The following is an 18,892-nucleotide window of genomic DNA, read 5'->3' as shown; positions in this document are numbered from 1 at the left end:
GTTCTTTGAATCTTTCAAACTACTGTTATATATATAGAACAACTGGAATATATATGGAGTCTGAAATATAACATAAAACAATAAGTAGGCAATCAATTACTAAAAGATAAGATTATAAATAAAAAAACAATGTCTTTAATATTAAATTCTTAGTTACAACCGAAAGTCCAGGATTTCGAAACGAGCATTGCATAACGGTTTGAGAGTCGTAGTTAATAGCTATTTTGAAGTTGTATATCATTATTTTGGTCGACATCGTTCATTGTATAATAAACCGCCTATATATGTTGTTTTGAATTAATTTGGTTTTATCTATTATTCCTGTGGTATATCTTATTCGTCTATGTTTATCATCATTTCTGAACTTGAAGTCTGGAAATTCCGGTCTTCAAAATATACACAATCTTTAAACATCCTTTTACTCGATTCAAGGTCATCACACGACTAATAAATATACCTACAGTTTAATAGTTTATCTGTTTATGTACTAACAACTATTCGTCTGACACTATATTCGTATAACTTTCTGAACATTAATAATAAATTAATGGATTTACATTGAATGGAAACGCCTCAGCCATTAGATCATCCATTATGGTCGTATGTAAGACAATGGTAATTATCGAGCATTTTAATTTTGCATATTAATTCATGATTCCCGCACATAGGAGTTGCGTTACACATATTGTTTTGTATTTGGAGCGGTCGTAAAACCAAATTTGAAATTCGACACGTTTACTTTCGATAAATGTATAGTATTCGAGATGAATACGCGATCAATGTATCAATCATCATAGGTAACCGGCGGTGACATAATTTTATAATTATTTATGCCTCCATTTTTGTTCTCGTGCATGACGATTAGCGTTTAAACGAAAGCAATATAAATAAAGATGTGTTGAATTGAGTTATATGAAACGCATATTTTATGCGTGGCGTTTAAGAATTGCAAATCGCTTTATTAGTCGTGGGTACATCAATATATATTAAGTACATAATATAATATAATGACATACCCGAGTGTACAACGGTTGTGCTCTTCTCGGCCACGATAGTTGTCTTCTATTATATCATATACGAGGGGGAAGAAGTCAAGTGTCTGATGTTTAATTGCCGTTGTCATAAATAACTTTCTTTCGAACGAACGCACGAGCGTATTATATCTATACAACGAATAGGAAGCACGACAGACAAAGCGCTTTTTAATGCATTTATTTTTTCTCCTCACAATGATCATTTTTATATGTATTATCCATTCCTGTTGAACGGACGAGTTTCGGGAAACGAGTTTGAACTTCGCTACCTATTTCCCGTGGGTGTCGTGTCAGAGCCCTGCGGGATAAAGTAACAAAAAATAGAAAGAGGACATAATATATATAGGCATACATAGACGAAAGAATTATGTTTAGTGTTCCATCGTATCAAACGCATTCTGTGATTTCGGTTTTATTAGTTATTCCGTATAATTGATTTATATTACATCTGCAATAATACAATCACTACTATCTACAACAGATTGATATTTCAATTCGTTTTTTTTCTACAACCCATTTTCATCCGTATGATTAAAGATCTATTGTGATTATTTATTTTATTACTATACCGATTGATAATAAGCATATGGGTGATTAAATAATGACAATTTAAATAATATTGTTAATGACAACGACGACAAATGTAATTTTAAACACTTTCTAAAAATTATAGGTGGGTACTAAATTAAATGTAGATAATGTCAGATATACATATTTATTATTGTATTTCTTTAACAAAGATTTAAGCATTACATATTACTATAGTTTAAAATTATATAACTAATATTTTGCGCTGATGTCAATTCCCATTACCGAGTATATACCAAGTAACCTGATGTTTTTACTTAGTTAAATCAGATAAGTACGAGTAGTACGTTTATATATGATTATATGGAAAAAATGGAAAAAGAAACGTTCTTTTGAAAACGTCTGTAATTATTAGAATGTACACAATTTATTTTATGCATTGCTATTATTATTGGTAAATAATATTACCTATAATTACGAATAATATAATGTGCAATTTGTTCCACGTTGTATCTATAGATGCACACAAGAGTAACGAACAAATCGATTATACAATACATTTTAAAATTTAAATAAAATTAATAATAACGATATAGCAATATTAAACACATAAAATATATCGATATTCATTTGAATATTGTAGACTACGAAAATCTACTTATTTTTGTATTACGATGTAATTTTATAGAGAGGATAGACAAATATGATCGATTGTTTTCTTACATCCGTAAAATGAAATTGGCTTATAAAAAATAAAAGGCAACAACTTTAAATATTTTTATGTGTTGTGACAAACAAAAACTTTTTCAATAGGTTACTATTCATTTTCATCGTAAGTGCTGCCTCTTCTGGGTATATAAACAAATAAAAAAACTTCTTATGGAAAATCTACATTTATATTGAGTTGAAGTTTTATCTAAGACAAAAATTGAATTTTACGTAGGTATAAAATAATTCGTCAAAAACTTGTTTTCAACTTTCAAAGTTGGGGTTTGTTTTAAACGTATAGATTATAAATCCAGCAGTTCGGGTAGATATATTAAATTATTTAGTATTAACTGTAAACACGTCCTTGCTTATTAATTATTGTATTTTATATTCAAAATTCTTTCAGGAATTTTTAAAAAGCCATTAGTTTATTGAAATATTACAATTTTTATCGTATGTTGGTTGTGAAATTATACATGGTGTTTTTAGGGATGTATAAAACCACTGGAAATATTAAAAAGGTATTTTATTATCTTCGACCTACACAGCATGTTTAATATATTATGTACAATTAATTTATTACAAATATCAAACGATAGTAATGTTATGAGGAAATATTACTAAATGTATAGTAAATTAAACACAAAGTTAGGCGTATATGATTTGAGTGTATGCATAGTCGTTAACATTTCGTCCTATAAAGTCCACATCGAACCGACAGGAGTTGTAAAATTCATTTAAAATGTCAAATGCCAGTCAAATAACAAGGAAAAAGTTTAAAAAAAAGTATACAGTTTTATTACAAAAAACCTTGACAATTTGAGTTGGTAATTAAAATTAAATACTTATGAGGATCAAAAATAAAAAAAATCAATTGATTAAATGTCAAACCCTAATGATACAAATCTACACCATATTGTATGTTTTGTATAGTGTAAACATAAATTGTGCGTTTGTTTATTTGTGCGTGTGTGAGTTGTGTAGTTCTTATTGTAATCCCAAATACCAAACCATTAATTTTATTACATTGGTTTTTAATTGAAAATAATTTTGAAACGGTGAAATTATACGCATAAAGTTCGACATACAGTTCGCAGCACAATAGATATTATTATATCGACAAAACGATTTATGTTCATAATATCCTATCTATTACATATTATTACTATGTATGTGTGTGTACTACAGCTCACGAGCGTACGTGTGGTGTATTAATAATAGTAATCGATTGGCACGAAAGCTATAGTTAAAATATGACGATTAAATGCATGATTAAATCGACCATCGGACCATAGATTGATTAAACAATTGATTGTATTTGGCGTTTGAGTACTTATACATAAATACGTTTATAATTGTATAACTGAACGTAAGGTGTTCGTAAGTTGTTTCTCGGGTTACCTTATAATATAATATTTTATTTGATAATTACTTAAAAATAATTAAATAATAATGTTATGTAATAGCAAGTAAAAAAAAAAAAAACATTTAAGCTATACATTATGAAAAATCTTATTTTTTGACAAGAATTGTAATTATGCTATAAATTGTTTGTACGTTCGTTGATTAATGTATTTAACAAAATATTGCATTACGGCCAAACATGAGAAAAACAATGATCATTGTTACAATATCAAAATAAAAAATCACGGTCTCTAATAATATTATAAATAAACATTTTTTACTGATATGTCTATTTATAAATAATAACTCAAAATTTGATTATGAAAAAAACGGATAATTTCCCACATTAAAATTACGAAAATGGTTAACGTCTGCTGTGGACGGGTCGCACAAACGATTCAACCCATATTAGGCTATAGTGCACATTAAAATCGATTGTGCTCATAATTGATGTTTTGCAATTTAATCAATGTATAATTTATTACCATGGTGCCTACCTATATCATGTTTTACGGTTTTTGAAAAAAACCTACGTTTTGGATTGGTTTTTCGTCCAAATTCGACATACCTAACAATAATAATAATATTACTAGCTTCGACTGACTGCGAGGCGCAGAACCCCCTTTCGTCTGCGATCTTCATAGATCAGCGAATCGAATACCTACGAATAAGACGATTAGGAAACAAAACCCTCGCCCCATGCGATATTGGCGGAGGCGGCGGGGGAACGATAGTTTATCGTAAACTGGTATGATAATATGATAACACTGTCGAGGTATACGAATCGGTCGTCGGCGATAGTTTCACGGCCACCATCTCCCAGAAAAAAAAAATAATAATAATAAAAAAGCGGCGTATCGTGTAGGTATGTTTATAATACCTGCCAGCGCCGGGGACCAGGAGGTATATATATAAACTTTCTCCACGACTGGGATCGTCTCCTTTATTCTCGCGATCGTCCGAGAAATGCATTGCGCGCGTAGTATCGCGATTCTGTTCCGGTGATGTGATTGCGGTGTTTTTTTTTTTTTTAACGTTTTACAGTTTAAAATTCAAAAAACAACAGCCAAGAATCGAATTTTTGCATTTCGAGTGTCCGGATACATAATAACACAAGGTTAGTTTAAATTACGATGGTATATTTTATTACGAACAAGAGGTACAGATGATAATTTATCATTAAACGGCCATTTTCTCGATAAATAATAATATGTACATTTACAAAAGCATTTTTTTTTATGTTTTATTAAATTGATCATTCATATAGTCATATAATATAATTATCTAAAAGGTGACTGTTTAGGGATAAAATAAATATACATAATATACAGTATATTATAGGTACATTTATACGCGTTCACACAAAACCGATGTGGGCAAACAGAAAACTAATAATAACGAGTGTCCCCGTCGTCGTTTTTCTATTAAATATTGAACGAAAATACTTGTAAGACGCAAACTCACACACACACAAACAAATATGTTATAATAAAATATTATAAAACGTCTATGTAGAAATGTAATAAATTTTCCTTCCGATTCGGAGCAGACGACGGTTACCGTTACGGTTAGACACGATGAAGACGATCGATTTATTTCACATAATATTAAATATGATTTACATGGCTATTCGCCAAGCATATGCTCACCCCCATAATATATTATTTTTAATAATGCATATTTTACTTAAATTCATATCTTTGGAATTTTTTATGGACTATATTTTCAAATATTTGGATTTTTTTTATGCACTTTAGGAGTGTCATGTGAGTGAATGTTAATCACGCTTTTTATTGCAAATTGTTAAGGAGATGATTTTTTTTGAAAATGTTTATTAATCGAAATTTGAACGAGTATTTTCTATGTTATTAAACTTCAAGTACCTACTAAGGTTAGTCCATAATAATAATTTCAGATTTATTTTTCTGTTGTATTATATATTGCAGCGGAAATAATAGCGTAAAAATACTGCCAATACTTGAAATATTGGAAAAAACACATCTCTAACCACCATCGTAATGCTTCTGAAATTTTTTCAGTAAGAAAAAAAATACTGTTGCTGTAATATGTACATAACAAACATAATATTATAATATCCAAATAAAAATCTTTGCTTACCTACTTTTAATGACTTCGATTGAGCGCAGTACAAAATATTACAAAACTTACTTCAAAGCCACCCAAGCCTTTTGATACAAAATACGTAATATATTCGTTCTATCAATACCTGAAAATCAAATCGTTTTTTTGTGGAGTATAAATGGTCACAAAAATCCTCCACTGCAGTCGGTTAATATGAAAAAAATGATTGCTTGATAAGGAATTGGTCCAGAGACTTGTTTCACTCTCATACACTTAACCATTTCTGTGATATTAACATGAATCGTGTCATTTATTTTAGAAAAAACAAACCGGGTCATTCCCTCCTAATATTATTGTCCTTTTTATAATATAATTCAACGAAATTATCTATTGTGTAAATAACATAGGTAGATAGTAGATTTTATGATTTTTTTTTTTTAATAAAAGAAGAAAATAATGATATTATACAAAAAAGTGTTCAGTAAACTTATGCAAACGAAGACTGTACATAGGTATTTCATTATTATTATTATTTAACTTCCCAGTTTGTGTATTTTTGCGTGGTTTTAGAATTTCACACAGGTCACGAATCGCGTTTAATTGAACGGCGTTACGTGTGGTTCTCTCATGGAACGCGTATAACGTCCAGAAAATGATTAATTAGTAATCTCGCATTCAAAATCGGTTAACCATCTAATTAGTCGTCGGTCGGTTGACTCTGCGGGTGTTTCCCACCAACACACTAAACAAACGAGCACCTCGCGTAATCCGAACACTTCAAACTCCTCATCGTAATACAATAATAACATCACGATTATTCCCTATAGTTTATCGCAGACTGCAGACGTGGAAAATAAAACGCATTGCATACATAGGACAAATCATATTCTAGTCAAACGTGCGTAAAAGAGAAATACACTATACAGTCTATGCATTATACACACTGCACTGCGACTGTTTACAAAACATATCATTATTGCCCTAAAAAAAAAGTCGGGCAGCTGGTACGTAAAAAAAACCGCCATACTTCCGGGCTAAATCGTACAGTTATTTTTTTTTGCTCATCCACACAATTAATATTATACACCCCATCTCGCCGGTCCGTTAATTATTTATTTCAAACATTCCAATATTATCGACGCCAAAACCAATGGCTATTAAAAGTAAAAACACTGAATAATATGTGCGTATTGGTTATTTCTTTCGAGATTCCGTTGACGTGATGTCGAAAAATTATCTCATCTCATCACTGCAGGTTAGGTTAGGTTAGGAATGTCAACTTTAGGTACTTTATAGGTACGCAATAAGCTTTTACAACTAAATTAGCATTTATTTTTATCTTTTATACTATCGCTGAAACTGAAAATTATCGAATTAAAACGCGAATGGACGTCTATGTAGCTACGGGTTTCGTAACCATCAGAAATAATTTCACTCGTTAGTAAGTAGTTATTTTTGCGTTAAATATGCAACAACTATCGAAAACAATAATTTATTGGCAAATATCGTAAAACGCTTGTATGAGAAGACGTGTAGTGTAAACGCACGCATAATAAACAATTTTTTTTTATGCATATTATAGTACTACAGTTATGTCAGTAAAGATCTTTTCTACGACCACATTTGAATAAAAAAATGTGGCACCGAAATCGTTATTTTTTTTCAAAGGTAGACAACACAGAATAATATTATTTATTTCATTTATTTTTCGAAATATTTGACTTTAACGACCACCTGCGGTTTTTCGTGATATTTGAAAAAAATACAAGCGGATCGTGTGTTGTCGGGAGCGGAAGTGTGACTCGATAGCTGTTGTTTTATTGTTTTTATCCAGACCACTGACTATAATAATATATCAGTTAATTGACAATGGGCAATGATCAATGGGATGGGGGGGGGGGGGGGATTTCGAAGTCGATACGCACGATACGTTGGACGGACTCGGACCGCGTAAACTCGCTCGTTTTGTTTTTAAATTCACACGGGTGATTTTCGACAACAGAATAATAATAATAATAATAATAAAAATTAATAATCGACGGACGAACAATAATAATAATAATAATAATAATAATAATAAAAAAAAAATGATAACAATAATAAAAACGTCGCTATCGTGTGAACAACAACATCCCGCAGCAGTCGAAGTCGGATGACCGACATTAATTGTTGACGCCACCGCCTCCAACACACCAACATCACCTCCGTAAGGTATTCGTGTGCATAAAAAATAATATATTATATCATTATAACGACACATTGTGTGTGTATAATTACATTATTTGTACATTATCGTCATCGTTTTGTACCAGAGTGCATAATATACGACTCGTATACATATAGGCAGCAGGCGTCTACTTGTAAATTGTTATGTTGGTTGTTGTAATTGCTTTAAAGGACTGGTTGCCACGCAGAAACGCGACGCGATTGCGATATTATTATGTCGTTATCATAATACCTAAGATACCATTAGGTATATATTATTATAATAATTACTTGTGTACAGTTTTGTAACGTCTGCCCATGAATACGATTCACGCTCAACAACGGTGTTGAAGACGACAAAATATCGTCTTCTTCGATGCTGCACCATAATATGCGTTGTACAATATTATGTAAGACTAACCATTCCGATGACGGTAAAATTACAAATTTTTCGTGTTCACTGGTGGTTAGGTTAGGTTAGGTTAGGTTAAGTCGACATGTGACGCTATTCTCATCAGCAATTTTGTTCCATAACTTCGCATGTCACAGCAAAATATTAGCCCCACGATATTGTACAAAAGTTGAAAATTCCAATGACAAATTAACAAATAATTTCGTAGATTGTATATCATATTTATATACAAAAAAAAAATATTAGAACCATTCTCCACATACTCTTATTGCCTGTATCATATTTTAAATTGTTTTGGAAGCACACTCAAAATCAGGTAATGTCTTTTGCAAGCCCTTTAAATTATAGATATTATTTTGGGCTAGGTGTCCATTGCAAATTGGTCACAGAAAACATTAAGTGGGTTGGCTGAAAATTCTGTGCATCTTGTGTGTAACCTCTACCAAATCCACGCATCTCGTATATTGTTTTGTGCAATAAAACGCCCAAACTCATTACACGGTCGCGGTCGTGAAATTTACGAGCCGAAACGTATACGAAACGCAGCGCTACCCGTTCGGATGCGTTAGGTACGATATGACTATATATGTGTAGTCGGTGGTGTGTGTGTGTGTGTGTGTGTGTGTTATATATACTTATATGTTATTATATATGTATAATGTATATAATTTATAATTTAAGTACGCACATTGTTTAAAATATTAGTTAGGTATTTTTATTAATAGTTTTTATAGTTTGCACGTGCCGTACATAATAGTTTATACGTATACTAAGTTCACGCAGTATTTAAATAATTTTGAAAAATCCAACTTTATCATGCTTTTTAAAAGTAATTTATTATCTGACTCACACGTGGCCGTCGTTATGATATTATGTTTTAAGGTTTTCCTGGAAGTTTGAATAAGATACGATATAATATTTTATAGCGTTATCGAAAAGCGGGTGAATTCATGTCAAAGATAATTGCATATTATAATATTGCGTTTGTATTATATACTTATAATTTAAATAATCAAGCTACATCATATAAAATAATATAAATTTTACTTTGAACTAATCCAATGGGTTTTATTGTATTATAGCGAAAGACCTCATGTCGAATCACTTATGCAATATCAATATTGATATTACTATAATACCAATTTTATGTAGTTTCTAAATCACCCGCTCGTAAGTTGGTATAATACTTAAAATTTAAATTTCTCTTTGATGTTTATGTGGCGGGTAAAAACTAAAAAATGCCTTTTCAATATTAAAAAAAAACAGTATGAGATCACTTCCCAAATATTTTCTTTGTCTAGTACTGCAATCTATGATTGTGAGTTTCACGTTGTGTCAGGATAAATTAAACTAATTTTTAAAAATTGTATAGGACACCTGATTATATAAAAACCAACTAATAAGTTATTTTACAACGCTTTGCGTAGCCTTTAAATATCTATACATAAATTACCCCGAAATAGATGAATTTGACATGACAATGTATAGAAAAAAATTACTTGTTTAATGATTTACAGTAGTTGAAGTGTGTAAAGATAGTGTTAACTAATATCTCAGTAAAAAGTGGGTATGTGAATAGGATGTTAAGTTTTTTATTTTTAATTCATCAAATACTTAATCAAATATGTTTTACAACACTGTGGCTGACATATGGCTCATATAGTTACTAATATGTCCGTCATTAAACGGACGTCTTTTCGAGGTCGCGAGCGAGCAAGTCATGGACCTATGTGATATTATGTATATTAAGCGGTGCCTATTATAGATAGCATAATTTATTGTTATTGCTATCATGTGTATAATATATATTATAATGATGCAGCTGAAAAATCGGTTGTAATAATATATTAGATGCCACCGATCGATTCTGGCTTCTGTAATGATTGGTTAAGACAATATTTTCGAAGATTTTTAACGATTATTTTTTTTAATTTTTGTCTTGCAGTGAATTCCAGAGACGCCCAAAATGCTGTGGAAGTTTTTGGCCGTGTGCTTTCTGGCAGCCCTAATTAAGGTGAGTAGTTTGTGGACCGAAAATAAGCCATTCTGTGAAAACAGGGTGACCGCTTGTCTATGTAAATTTCGGGGTCGGAGATCAAGATCATTTTCGGTATATTGTTCAGGAGGATCGGGGTGAAGTCGATTTATATCGTGAAAAGTGGTTTATAATAATATTATTTAATCAATTTGATTTTTCAAGGATGTATAACAGTTTAAAAACATCCGTATTTAAGTTTAATACGTGCTCTTAATCACAAATTGAAAATGTTTTATTACAGCTATAATATAATTATTTTGATTTTCATAAATTATTAATAAATCATAGACACATTTGAATTACGCTTACCTATGGATAACTGACAATCATAATTGTAATATTAAGCAGACAACTAGGATGGTAATATAACTTTCACTATTATTGAGTGTCCCTCGAGTTCTTTTCTCCACTTAGAAGTGTGAATAGCGAGTAATAAAAAAAAAATATATATATATTATTTTGGACTTGGACATCAATAATACTCGAAACGCATAGATTTAAAATTGCAAGTGTGTGCATTTACGTACGAGTGTGTATTTTCTTATGCATTCACTTTATAATTATTATTAATATTTCCTATTTTAATTTTTGATTAAAATTAAAAACACGTTCAATCGATCTAAAAACCTCATTAATGTTATAATCCTAACTCCTATTGTACGAGAAAAGAGGATTAATTACGTAATTACGTTTTGGAAAAAAAATGTAAAACGTCAGTACACAGGTGTTGAGATTTTCCGATCGAATCTAAGGTTAGAGAAAAGATTAAAGATGTTTTAGAGATTTATGGTTCTACAAAATGGTGCGTGTATATTATTGTGTTCGTAATATATAGATAGATATAGATAGATATATGTATATAGATCAAGCGAACTGTTCGAGACAATATCTCATCGTATCATATTATTTGAAAATAACTAACTAGTCGCACGGTTTTGGATAAAAACACATGAGAATAATAAATTAGTGTTATACAACCACTTCTATTAATTTTTTTCGACATTATATTATATTTAAAATAATTAGATCATTCAAGTGTATTATTAAAATTAATTAGGTTGGTATTTTCAACTCATATTTTAAACCTATAATGTCAGTTGTAAAAATAAAAGCACACAATTTCTACACACAAATTATATCACAATACATTGGATGTAGATTGTGTATATTTTTCTTAATTTTTGAGTAATAAATTTTAAATACAAGTTATACTGCTGTTTACTTTATAGACAAACGCGTTGTTACCATTGATTATACTGTGGTCGTCTATGGAATATATTTTCAATAATGGTTTATTTTTATATATACCTACTGTAAGTACTATTTCATCATACACGATTCGTACATACCTATAGGTAGTATTGCAACGTTAAATGATTTCTTAGGTTTAAACTGACTCGAGAAGTGTAACATTATTAATGCTATGTATGTTTATATATAAGTTTAAAGCTTCACTGGTTTTTTTGTATTAATTGCATTTAATTGTTATTCAGAAAAAGTTAATTAAATGTAAATAGAAGTTTCTATAAATCGACAATTGTGACTATACTGATTTCTTCTTCTTTCTTGAAATCAATTTCATTAAAAACTAATTTTGAGTGTTTTAAAGGAATATATTAATAATTTAACAGGCCTTCAAGCAGATGTTACATAGATACAAATAAAATAAATCAAATTGGATTTACAGTTTTTCCATTAAAAATAATTGAATTCTAAAAAAATGATTATTTTTTAATAATATGAGTATTTGTTTAAAATCTTGCTTAAAATTTTGATTATAAATTATACAAAGTCAATTGGAATTAATGATTATAGAAATCAAAAAAAAGGCGGAGAAAATGAACTGTATTTTCGGTAGCGTTTTAAAATTGCATATTGTTTAAGTTTTAAAATATTATATTATTTAAATTATCGATTCAAAACCATAATATATAAATTAAAGTCTGATTGAAGTTAGAAAAATAAAGACATTACATAGGTACCTATATAATTTTAGAGAAAAAATAATGTTGTGATTTTTAAACTCGTTTGACGAACATTTTTATTTTAATAATATATTGTAAACATTTCTATAAAAACGAATATCATTAATGCCATGAATTATTCTTTGAAATTTTAATGATAGTAAAGATTAATATAATATGTCATCTGATTTATTACCAATATAAATTATAATACTTTCTATAAATTATTAAAAATTTAAATAAAATTACGTATAACGCACAATCGTGTATTATCTTATAAGTTATAATACTATGAGCTATATGAAATACAACTACAGGTACTATGGTATTATCTTTAAATTTATACTTAAATTGTCAATATTTTGAAACTTTCTCTACTATTCGTGGACAATAATTGAGATAAGTCACACCATAATAATTACGAGTTTCACCGTTCAGCGGACGAAATTTAATAGGTACCTATACTTCGTTTCGTGAGGACTTTGGCGTTTGAAATAACTCGGAACTGATTCTATTCGGCCGAATAATTTTGACCATTCCATCGTTACTCCATTATTGTCTCTATTAAATAGTGCATTATATTATTTTGATCTCTGTATAGTGTATCCATCATCAACCACGAGGTACCTGCACAGCGTCTTAGTCCTGGTCCTCGCGATGTAAAAGCGTTATAATATTATACGTAATTTGTGTTACGGTGCCCTACGAGCGGTTTTTATGATGTTTTTTTAAAACTATATTTTATACATTTTTTTTACGATATATCACGTTCATAAGTACCTACTGGCCGATGATCGTGACAATGTACCTCATCGCGATGACAATGCGTCATTATATTATACGTATTTGCGCCGGCCATCAGCTGCACGTAGGTACGTACAAACATTTTTGTGCTCAGTCGTTTAGTCCGTTAGAAAATAATAATAATAATATGTAATATTGTTACAATGTATGTAATGGGCGTACGTCAGATATTATGAAACATATGCGATGCGACAGGGCTCGCCGTTATACAATTTGAAACTCGAAATCACTAAGACAATACAGCACACCATATAATATATAGATCGCATTATGTTAATGTTTATATTATCGAAATAACGTCCGAAACGCCTTCGATACATAATATGGTACGATATTATTATTATTATTATTATCATAATAGGCACTATAATAATCCTTTCGCTTTCTCGACGCGCATTCACACGCCTCCGACGTTGCAGCTCCGCGCCCGATCATCACTATGCGATGTTTTAATAAATTACACGCCGTCTGCCTTTTATAATGTAGGTACCTATTAAAATACAGTTTAATGAATTAAATACATACAGTGCCGATTCACAGATCGGTCGGACTTGATGTGCAGCTTACAAATTTGCAGTTTTTTCTAAAAATTATATTATAAATTATAATTTATAGATTGTAGATGGAAAATTAAATTTCAAAATTTATACCTAGGCGCGTAAATTAGTTTCTTTTGTGATAAATTTGAACCACGTGAACAATATATAATATGTGAATGCATTAAATCCCGAAGAAATCATATTATAACAATGATATGATAATATGACACCATCGTCGTAAGGTTTGCCGTAAAATAAAGACATTTTATGTCAGCAGATATATATTACGTCATCTGCGAGGTGCGCTGACCGTTTAGTTATTGTAATCAACTTGATCGGTACACTGCAGTAATGATAACCTGCGTGTAAGAGGACGATTATTCGGTCCCGATGGTCGTCGATATAAATTTACGCGGTTTGTAGAAACGACCGATTTCCGGTTCCAGTCTGGTCAACTCAATGTATAACAATCACAGTGCAGATAATAAACATTATAGTACGTATATTATGTGCACTATATTATGTCGGTCACGTCGTGCATATAGTCAGTTTAAACAGAGACAAGAAAACAATTAAATTTGGAAAAAAAAATATTCTATTCGTCTAGCTGCGTATACACGTATGCATAATCTAACCAGGGTTATAGTCTATCTGCAGTGGCGTAGCCAGGTGGGTGTTTTTGATGTTTAAACACCTTTCCACCGAGTGTATATTTATTCAAAAAATATATGCACTAAATAATTCAGATTTCAATAAATTACGTTGTCATAATATGATTTTATTTCATATTTGATATTATTAATATGAAGATTGATGATGATTACGACGGAGAGTGTGTAAAACCTCCCACATGTTATATACATTATACAAATATGAAACTAAAACATTCTCCCTAAAAAAAATTCTGGCTAAATCACGCCTGATATGGTAGATAGAATATTAACCATGATGATTGTTCACAAACGGGTTAAAATGTGTAAGAACAGCAATTTAGATGGGACGCGATTTTATTAACTTAATAATATATCTTGGTTTATATTATTATTATTCTTTTTTTTTTTGGAAAAATCCACTGTAGAATCAATTTATAACGGAACATGAATTATAATTATCACGGTCTAAGTATAACAATGCATATATATGGTTATAACTCATAATTAAGTTCATGAGCTATTAGATTTTAATAATAGAAAAAAAAGAAAGAAGAAGAAAATCATTAATATTTATATTTATCATTATAATTTATAATATACGTTCCCATTGAACGGATTCGGGTGCTTGGTAATATGCAACATCTTGTGTACCACGCGCTGTCGAGTTGATTATGCAAATATATGAGTGGTTATATAGCTGGACCGAGAATATTGTATTCGCATACCAGTCACAGTCGGTCCGAAAAGCTACCCAAAGTACAACGACGATAAGTTGTATAAGTGTATCGAAATTCGGTATTGTACCTTGTGAATATTTGCATCGTGAAACGTTATAAATGTATTCAGAAAATCCGTGTTTGTGAAAATTCGTGTCAGACCCTTTGAAAGATAAATAATCTCATTTGGAAATAGTAAAACATCAAAATAATAATACAATTTATTCACACAAACATAAATAAATGGAAAATTTGTTTACCCCGAAAGTTCAGAAATGTCTGAAGTTTATCTTTTGTAATAGGTAGATACACAATATTCTGACTGATATCATGGCGTTCAACTATTTAGTGTACAGTAAACAATGTGCTTTGAGTTTTGAACTTTGCGCAGCATTCCAAAAATATAAATAACACATTTACACTGAAAGACGTCGAAAGGATTAGCGAAATTTTAATACAAATATCTTTACCATAAATTATTATTATTGTTATTTATTTTAATAAGAACCCAACTAAAGTTAATGAATAATAACATAAAATCAAGTTATTGTCTTCACAATGTGCTTATATTATATGCGTTACTTGGCATACATCATCGTTATTAATTATAGGGTACTCCTGTCTATCCCTTTTCAGTTTTCGATCACTTTTGGGGTGAGCTGACACAAATTGTATATAAATTGTTAAATTAATATTTCTGATGATGAATAAAGAATACATCATGCTATTAATAGTAATTAAAAGATAAGAGACCGTTGTAGGAAAAAAAATGCAATAAAATGAACCTACATTTTAGATTTTTTTTGTGTGTTTGACCACTGTGCTCAACTATTTTAAATTATAGTATTACAGGATGTGAAAAAAATACCGAAATCGATCGATGAATTTATTTACACAAACCGGAATGAATAAACGATTAAAATGAATTATAATAAAAATATTTCTGCACTAAAACAATACAGTACTGAAATATACCTATACGGCTATACTGTAGTTTACAATAACAGTTATTAACAATTTACATTTTTAATTGGGAAAATTCACACTCTCGGGCGAGTATATTGATAGGTATAGTATCTAAGTGCTTAGAGGCGGGAACCCTAAAATAAAATTTGTCACTAAGAGAAATGATATAAAGGTAATATTTTAGACTCAGTATCGTTGACGATCGTGTAACGATGGTTGGCAAATATATTATGTGGGTTTAATTATTTATATAATACGACTTGCACGTGGAGGTGTTCTTAACTCAGGCCTTCATAACTTATTGTCGCCGAGTAAGGCGTAAATATCATACACTTTTGTAAAGTTTCCGTATAAAGGATGGGTTAACATTGTGTCGCATAATAAAAGGCTTAGCCGTACTTTCACACAGCTACCTATAGTGTGATTTTTTGCACGCGATAATATCGTCTTCAGTTTTATTTTATAAGATATATCATATATATTATTATATTTTACATATAAGTAAATATAAACTTTATAATAACTCATCGTATATCCGGAGTGGTATGAGTGGTAAGGGGTACGTCCTCGACTGACAAAATGCAACCGTATAGGAGTTTTGACTTTGGCAGCGGCATACCCCACGTTCATTAATCATTCGGCGGTGGTTTTACCGAGCCCATACATATATTATATATTTCACAACCATAACGGCGTTGCGTCCTGTAATCGGCCCTCGTCGAACGATTGCGACACGTCCAGCGAAGGAGAGAGGGAGAGGTGTGAGAGTCCGACTACCGCGCACGAGAGAGACAAGGATAAATATGATTCTAAAGATGGGCTACTAAACGATTATCGGATAATGAGGCCACGAAAAGATTTACAACGAGCGTTTATTATATAACATATAATGACATTTGACTCGTCGTCGTAGTCTGTCGAAGAAGAAGACGAAGAAGAGGAAGAAGAAGATACGACGCACATGTTGCGAAACTCTGAGTAGCTGGTGATAGGTACCAACGCGTCGCCTGCGGTACCTATATATATATATATATGTTATTATAAGGATTATGAATAATTTAAACGCGTTTATAAATGTCAAGGACGCGGACGGCTATCCGGGGCCGATTATAATATTAAACAGTATCTATACATCGACGTCGAAGAAGTACTTTTCGAAGAGAACAAGATCTAGCCTAGAGGTTGAGTGCGGGAACCACATATATAATATGTATACGATATAACGCAGTTTTACTCCCTAACAAATTTGAAATATTCGTTTAAAAGTTACAACACATTCGTCTAAGAATATTTAAATAAATCACGATTGTCTACGGTGATGTCTTAATTTTCACACTCTATTGCAAGTTCCATTACTGAAATAAGTTCGAACAAATGTAAACACAGTTCTTTGGTAATGAGAAGCATAAAAACTATATGAACAACTTTTGCAATAACACTCTTTCAACAACAAATCATTGAAAATAACTTGGCTAAACTATTAATTAATGGAGAAATAGTATTTTTAAATGTTATAAGGTACCTATTGGAAATGGTATATATCAAAAATATACATTTGTGCAAGAATCAAATTGTTTACGGTATATACTCTATATTATTGAGTAGGAAAGCTTCTATAGTTAAGTTCTAGAAACATTGCATACACCAAAAAAAAAAAAAATGACAAAAACGTATTATTATTAAACCAAAACTAAGCAGATATTATTTTAATACCAAAATGATTTATAGGGTTTTTTTATTGTCATCATCACATTCAATAAAATAACCATTATTGTTAAAATAATAAATAACTGTTGAAAAGAACTATTAAAAGACTATAATATAATATATATTATGATATAGTTGATTGTTTTAACAAAGAATCGAGGGTGGAGATATTAAACTCACCCCGTAGAGATATCAACGGATTCTAGTTTAATCGGTCTCAAAAAAAAAAAAAATTATCGAAGACACGACCGCTGTGCTGATAACGACGACAGTAAAGTTGTATAATTTATTACACGCGAATATATATTATACAGTTTTTGTAATGAAAATGATAGTTTCGTGCAACTGTGAGTGATATTTTGCGAATATATACACAGTATAATACCTATACATATTATATATGTACGCGAGTGATATTTCACGGATATATTATACATAATATTATATATTATGCCCATATGCAGAATATAATATGTGATATATGACTACACTGCAAGTTGGACGGATATGCGTTATAGGTATATAATATTATATATCAAACGTATATGTATTCGTCCGCAGCCGTCGGTATTATGATAAACGTGCTCGGTCGCCGTGGAAGTTTTTGTCAATTTCGCCGAGCACGTGGTTCGAAGTTTCAAAGTTTCCGCACCGGAAACATTCGTATATTCGTACCGCTCGGTATGAATTATTCGGTGGTTTCACGGAGTAGCAATATTCACACACCCAATACCTACAACGGACGAAAAGTAGTGGTATATATTATGTATATTATAGATGATAGTATTCAAATTTCAAATATTGTCATACTATTACAGCGAGTGCGCCTTGTGCGATGCAAAATTATTGTTTTTCATAATAATTTATATAAGATCTGTATATGTATGAACGTGGAAAGTTATCAATTTTTTTCCACGCGGATCGTTATGCCCGACAGAAGAGGAGTAAAACGTGATAATATAGTTTGCGTATTTTGAAGTTATATTAGGTATATATAATATGAACAATATACACCCTAAATAATTGTGATATTACCATGAATGATTAATGCTCGGATCTTGTTTTTTTTTTTTTTTAACTTAGACGTTTTTATTTTACTGTTTCGATATTTTTGAGTAAATTTATATTTAAA

The 18,892-nt window shown here is 30.6% G+C and overlaps 1 protein-coding gene across 32 annotated transcripts in view; it reads left to right on the top strand.

Moving 5' to 3' along the window:
• The first annotated feature begins 4,603 nt into the window (after positions 1-4,603).
• LOC100161410 (mucin-2) overlaps positions 4,604-18,892 on the top strand; it is a 43,865-nt gene continuing 29,576 nt past the window's right edge. For 29 of the 32 annotated variants that reach the window (XR_003839855.1, XR_003839854.1, XR_003839850.1 and 26 more), the window contains exons 1-2: positions 4,605-4,791; positions 10,319-10,387. Coding sequence is in view for 23 of the 32 variants with exons in the window: in XM_029491663.1 (XP_029347523.1) it covers positions 10,340-10,387 (48 nt within the window). In the remaining 9 variants the exon portion in view is untranslated. Of the gene's footprint in view, positions 4,792-10,318; positions 10,388-18,892 lie in introns of all 32 variants that reach the window. The other 3 variants (XR_003839857.1, XR_003839851.1, XM_029491680.1) reach the window with 1 other exon arrangement.

Source organism: Acyrthosiphon pisum, chromosome A3, assembly GCF_005508785.2.
Source record: "Acyrthosiphon pisum isolate AL4f chromosome A3, pea_aphid_22Mar2018_4r6ur, whole genome shotgun sequence".
NCBI classification, from domain to species: Eukaryota; Metazoa; Arthropoda; class Insecta; order Hemiptera; family Aphididae; genus Acyrthosiphon; species Acyrthosiphon pisum.
This window is presented reverse-complemented; position numbering and strand designations above follow the sequence as displayed.